The sequence below is a fragment of the Pinus tabuliformis genome, chromosome 6 (assembly GCF_031772625.1).
Source record: "Pinus tabuliformis cultivar Carrire ecotype Pingquan chromosome 6, CPIR1, whole genome shotgun sequence".
In the NCBI taxonomy this organism is placed as follows: Eukaryota; Viridiplantae; Streptophyta; class Pinopsida; order Pinales; family Pinaceae; genus Pinus; species Pinus tabuliformis.
In genome coordinates, this window is record NC_142292.1 from 954,511,726 (window position 1) to 954,517,725 (window position 6,000).

The 6,000-nt window shown below is 38.6% G+C and overlaps 1 protein-coding gene across 3 annotated transcripts in view; it reads left to right on the forward strand.

Annotated features, from left to right (window-relative positions):
- LOC149262116 (Copper amine oxidase family protein) overlaps positions 1 to 2,477 on the forward strand; it is a 118,764-nt gene extending 116,287 nt beyond the window's left edge. For all 3 annotated transcript variants that reach the window (XM_089423395.1, XM_089423381.1, XM_089423384.1), the window contains exons 12-13: positions 1,761 to 1,842; positions 2,096 to 2,477. In XM_089423395.1, coding sequence (XP_089279521.1) covers positions 1,761 to 1,842; positions 2,096 to 2,212 — 199 coding nt within the window. In that variant the 3' untranslated portion in view covers positions 2,213 to 2,477. The remainder of the gene's footprint in view (positions 1 to 1,760; positions 1,843 to 2,095) is intronic.
- Positions 2,478 to 6,000: the final 3,523 nt, after the last annotated feature.

Sequence of the window (6,000 nt, forward strand, 5' to 3'; positions counted from 1 at the left end):
CCGCCCCCCCCCCCCCCCCCGCGTCTCCCCAAAAGGGGGACGTGGGGAGACGTTTCCCCAGACGTCCCCCCGTCCCGGGTGCGTGGGGTGCGAGGGGTGCGTGCACCCGACCCTAAATACTAATTCCATACCCTTGTACATGACAAAATGCAATGGAAACATTGCAATCCATCGAATCCTGAATTCTGAGGGGGGCGTCTCGTGTCCCCACACTGGAGAAACGTCCCCCCCGCGTCTCCCCAAAAGGGGGACGTGGGGAGACGTTTCCCCAGACGTCCCCCCGTCCCGGGTGCGTGGGGTGCGAGGGGTGCGCGCACCCGACCCTAAATACTAATTCCATACCCTTGTACATGACAAAATGCAATGGAAACATTGCAATCCATCGAATCCTGAATTCTTGAAGAACTGTGACGTCTGTTGGATTTTGAGTGAGATCTAAAATTTTACTTTCTCCATATGAAATCCAATGATGTCGGAACCACTCTCAAACATCTTGAGTCATTTCATGGTAATGTTAAAAAATTAAGTAAAAGTGACATTCTCCCCTTTTACTTCAAGAATTTAACATTACCATGAATTGCATAGCATTAGTAGGGAAATATGGTCTAATACTAGGGTTTCCTTGTCATAAATCATTGTTTACAAGCAAATTTAAGGGGGGACGCATAGCCCATTTTGAGGAGGGGCGTCTCGTGTCCCCCACACTGGAAAAACGTCCCCCCCTTGCGTCTCCCCAAAAGGGGGACATGGGGAAACGTTTCCCCAGACGTCCCCCTGTCCCGGGTGCGTGGGGTGCGAGCCTTCCCCCCGTCCCGGGTGCGTGGGGTGCGAGCACCACTCGCACCCGACCCTGGGGGACGTGTCCCCGTGGAACACTGGTTGAAGGTGTTGGCTGATATTATTAAACCAAATGCGTAGTGAATTGACTCCAATTAGGCACACTATCTCAAAGTCAGGTTATCCAATTAGGCACTATGTCTCAAAGTCAGATTATCCTTGAAAGAACTGACTTGTTCATGAAATTTTCAAATTCATGATAATGCCAGCAATGTGGCATGAAGCCTTTTGAGGTGTGTAGTTTTTGAAAAGTTGTAGGTTTCTGCATATTTATCAGTACTTTTCCATATGAAACAGCTTTAGATATATGTTCAGAGATACCAAAAAATACTGCATTTATATTCTCGAAATGTGGAGAGAGGCCCATATGGTGTGAATGGAAATAAACTCTAGGTTCTCTTCGATTTATGTGACTGAACAAGTTGTAATGTAAATTAGGTTTGTAAATAATATTTTGGATATCAACAAAATGATAAATATTCCTTTATATAAAAGAAGACAAAAGAACATGAGTCGAACCATTCAAAACAGGAATTTAGCTATTAACAAGGTTGCATTTTCATATATTTACATCCATTAAAAAGTACCGTCAATGAAATTCTGCTAGCATACATATTAGAGTATATAACAATGAGAGAGACATAATTCAGTATAATTTTGCCCAAAATTTTTGTTCCAAGCTCACTAATGGCAGTGTAATGTAATGTTTCAGTCCGAGCTACTGTACTTGAATCATTCAGTTTCTGCAAAAGCTGAGCTTGTATTATTTAGAAGGTTTTCGTTTCCTTTCAAAATAATATCTTCTTCTAGTTAGCTACAGAAAATTCTTGGATCAAATCTAAACCTAAGGAAAGGTGATGTACTTTTGTTTCTGTTGAAATTTGTTTTTTCTGAATTATCTAGTGTTGTCATGTGTCATACAGGTATGTTTTTGGCCTTACTCATGTTCCTCGTTTGGAGGACTGGCCAGTTATGCCTGTGGAACGAATTGGATTCATGCTTATGGTATGGGTTCTGTGTTTTTCTCGTTTTCTTCTCAGCTCCCTTAGTCCAAGATACTATTAGTTCAATTCAAAGTGTTATGCTAAATTGTATTTTTGCATCATTTTGTTCAATAGATTTATTTCATGTTCCTATGCCTTCATCATTTGTGAGAAATTTTTATTGTACACGTTCCAGTATTCCATTCCAGGGTATTTATGTATTTTGCATTTTTTCATTGTAAGTAAACGGGAATGTTTTATTGTTTTGCATGCAGCCTCATGGTTTCTTCAATTGTTCCCCAGCAGTGGATGTGCCTCCTAGTATTGGTGAATGTGAGAAGGAAAGTGTAGGGCCAAAGATTAATCAAACTGGAATCATTTCCAAGCTATGAACATTTACTATTGGTGTTGGCTCTGACCAAGATAATATTTGCAAGGAATGCATTTATCTTCTTTAGCGTTGTAGTTTTCATATTCTTCTTCAAAACCTGGACAATTAGTACTTTGCTCTTATTATTATATTAATATTTTGTGTCTATTACAGTTTTGTAAATCCTGAGTCTGGTTGCGTTTGTTACTGAAAATCAAGCAACAACTTTGTTAATTTGTATTATAATTATTACAATTCTGTATATAATATGCTATGATTTCATAGTTTCTGTGTTGTCATAACTGTGTGACTAAACTTGTCAATTCAGTGGAATTTAAATGTAATCTATGGTTTAAGTCAAGATCCGGGTATATCCGTATAGACCATTTATATGATTTTCGATTGATAACATCAATCATTTGTCTTTCTCCATTTCATTTTACCGTGATACTTGATTTACTGTACTGCACCAGAGTTATGGAAAATCACTTCTATGCTTTTCAATGAATATCTACTGCATCTTATTTCTTTAATGCAGTCTTTTTATTTAATGCATCATAGTTCAGTTCACAACAAATATTGTCATCATTCACCCATGGCTTTATTGGCACGTCTAACCAACTATTAAATCTCTTCACGGTATTCAATGGCTCCAATATCATAATTTTTATAGGGATATCTGAGCTATTGAATCCAAGAACCCAGACAAGTATGATATCATTTTCATGATTTATGCGGTGTTTGTCCTTGAAGGTCCTTGATAGATATTTTGAAAATGAATTACACCAAGTTCTGCAATTTCCTGGAACCTTTTGGTGCATGATCCATTTTCTTTTTCATTTTCCATATATTGTGTTGATTCTTTTCTTGTATGTAGGATAGTTCTGAAAGAATAGTGTTCTCATGCTCTTCTGTTAACCAAATTTCCTTGCCTTTTGTTATTCATTTTGTTTCTCAACACTTCAGTAGTGTCCTCTTTTTCTCCTGGACAGCTCTTAATTATCCTTTTCTACCTCTGAAAAAATCACTCCTATGGTTTGATTATAGAAATGAGCTTTCTAGGTCTAACTGCAAACAACTTTTCTGGAGTTTTGAAAATTTTGCTTTCTTAATGTGTTATCAACTTTTTAACAAATTTATACTCTGCAATTTGGAACATCGTGGAGTTTCTATTTGAAGGATCACGACTTCTCAAGTTTGTGTAACTCTTCTTAGAATCTTCATTGTGCAGCCATAGAGTAAAACTTGAAACACCTGAATTGTTTATTCTGTCTTTTCCTGATTTGCAACTGGATAAAGAGGTGGCCCAAAACATCCCCTTCCTTCCTCCTCCATTACCCATTGTACCGCTAAGAACCTATCCAAACATTAGACACCCTTTCCTCTCTAGTGCCCAAGTTCCTCCAAGTTGGAACTAGTTTAAAGGGTAGGGCATCATAGAAGGCCCAGATCATCAAACTTATGGACAAAATACTTCGCTAGTGTGGCATTAGAACTACACACCTCTTCATTTTTGGTGGTGAGATTTAGATCCTCACCCAATGTTTTATTATTTTTCTGAACTGTATTATGTAAAAAAGATTATTCTAGGAGGACTTTGTGTTCTCATATAGACCATACAATATGATAATTCAACGTTTCCTCCTCTAAGATGCTCTTTAGCTTATATTGGATAATTCTTGTTTTGAGACCTAGTTCTTTATGGGAGCCCCTTGCCCTCTCACGTTTAAGGACGGTCATTAGGTAACCCTTATGGAGGCATTATCCACTAAGTGCTCCCTTGTTGATTTGTTGTTTGCCTTCTAATATTTCCTTCTCTACTCTTTTCTTTTGGATATGGACATAAAGGATTTCCTACCCAGAACTATATTGACCCTTGTCTACACCCCTTCTTCCTTGGATCCCCACAGCTTCCAAATTCCACTTTCCTTCTTTGGGTATTAATTTGTAAGTATTCACGTGTGTCTACAACTCCTCTTTGAATCCTCACGTCTTCCAAATTCCACTCTTCTTTACTAGAGTGTCTAATTGGTTTGCTCTTTCGCTTCTTTAATGGAGCCAAAGTGATAATTGTTAGAGCAATTTTCTGTGACATTAGCCTCTAATAAAACTGATTTTTTAGTCACTTTTTTCACTCCATCATGGCATGGCATTAGTATTTCAAGGCTCACTAATTTTTTTAACATATTCTTAGATTCAAGAATACCCTCAAAGAGGGAAAGGGAAGAGTTTATATATTTCCTCCAAATCTGCTTCTTGACTTTCAACAACGTGGAGGCTTGGAACTTTGAAAAAACTTTTTCCATCCCATTGTTCTCTTTTTCCACTTTTTTCTTTTCTTCTTTGCACTTGCCTCTGACCATACACGCTAAAGTTTTCCCCCGCAACATTTTTTGTTTCCATCCTTCATTGCCTTCCATACTCCATTCTACACAAAGTTGAGTGAAAATTAACTATTGCAGGGGAAGTCTCTCCCTCCAACTTCCCTAGGGTATTGAAAAGGCTATACAACTTTGTGCTATATCCCGTGTTCATTCATGATAAAGACAACGCTTCACTAGGTGCTCATGAGCATGGTATTTTTTTTGCATCTGAAATGATTATTTTCCTGATTCAAAGCAGGACAATACTACCATCCTCCATTATCAATTTCCACAACATTCAAAAGCCGTTCACGAAATGCTATGTCCACTAGAATCTTTGCTATTGCTCGATTAGGATTAGAATATACATTTTCTTCCATATCGAGGATGACACTATCTGTTTCCAATTTCTTCCATGACTCTGCTTTATTCTGTAGTTTGAATGACAACCCTCATAGTTGAACTCATATAGATTGCAAGGTTCTTCTCTCCAATATGGGGTTGAAGCAGGGGGTCCATCTTATGATGGCTAAGAACGTTGAAGCTTAGGGGTCCATCTTATGATGGTTAAGAACGTTGAAGCCTATAGGTGTCTGCCTTTGAAGATCTAGCCATACTTAAATTTGAATGTAAAAGAGCCAACTTTTAGTTGAAACATGAAAGCCATGCCTATACCCAAGCCTTTATTTCAACACCATATCAATTCCACTACGTAAAAACGTAAAAACTGGTCATCAACTGGAGATTTTTCCCTCATATCCATCATCTCTCCTATGGTTGTTTTTCAACCAACATCATTTTCACCTCTCTCTTAACCCTCAGACCATTTTTTTCCTTCAAACAACTCTAGTTACAATCTGTTTGAGCTCTCCAATTCATGCTTTGGAGTCTCCGACCAATTCTTTTAGACTTAGGTTATCTAGCCTTCACAGCCCATCAACAAGCACCTTAGATCCTTTACTTTGGCTCCCTTCCTTTATAGTACTTTGGGTACTAACACCTCAAAGTCTGCATTTTAAGATTTGGACCTCCTCCAAGAATTTTGAACGAGGGTTGGAGTTCTTAGGTTGTTTGCATGTTGATTTGGGTATGCCAAGCTGCCTCATACCTCTACCCTCAAAAACTCCAATCCTCCCCAATAGAACTTTCAATAGCATTTCTCCTACGTATGTACACAGTGCTTTATTTTGAACATTTAAAATGACAATGAGAATTACAGTCTCTGAAATGATGTCACGATGGAAAATCGTTGACGACATGTGGTTTGCAATATGGTTATTTATCCCCCCGTCGGGAGTGGTTTACGGTATCAGGCTAGGCAGAATATGTTTTGAAGATCGGTGTGACCAAACACTTGGGTGGACCTGACAATAGCTGATTGAGCATCGACATGGTAGCCAACTATCACACTTGTGTGCAACCAATGTAAGCATGACATCCACACAAA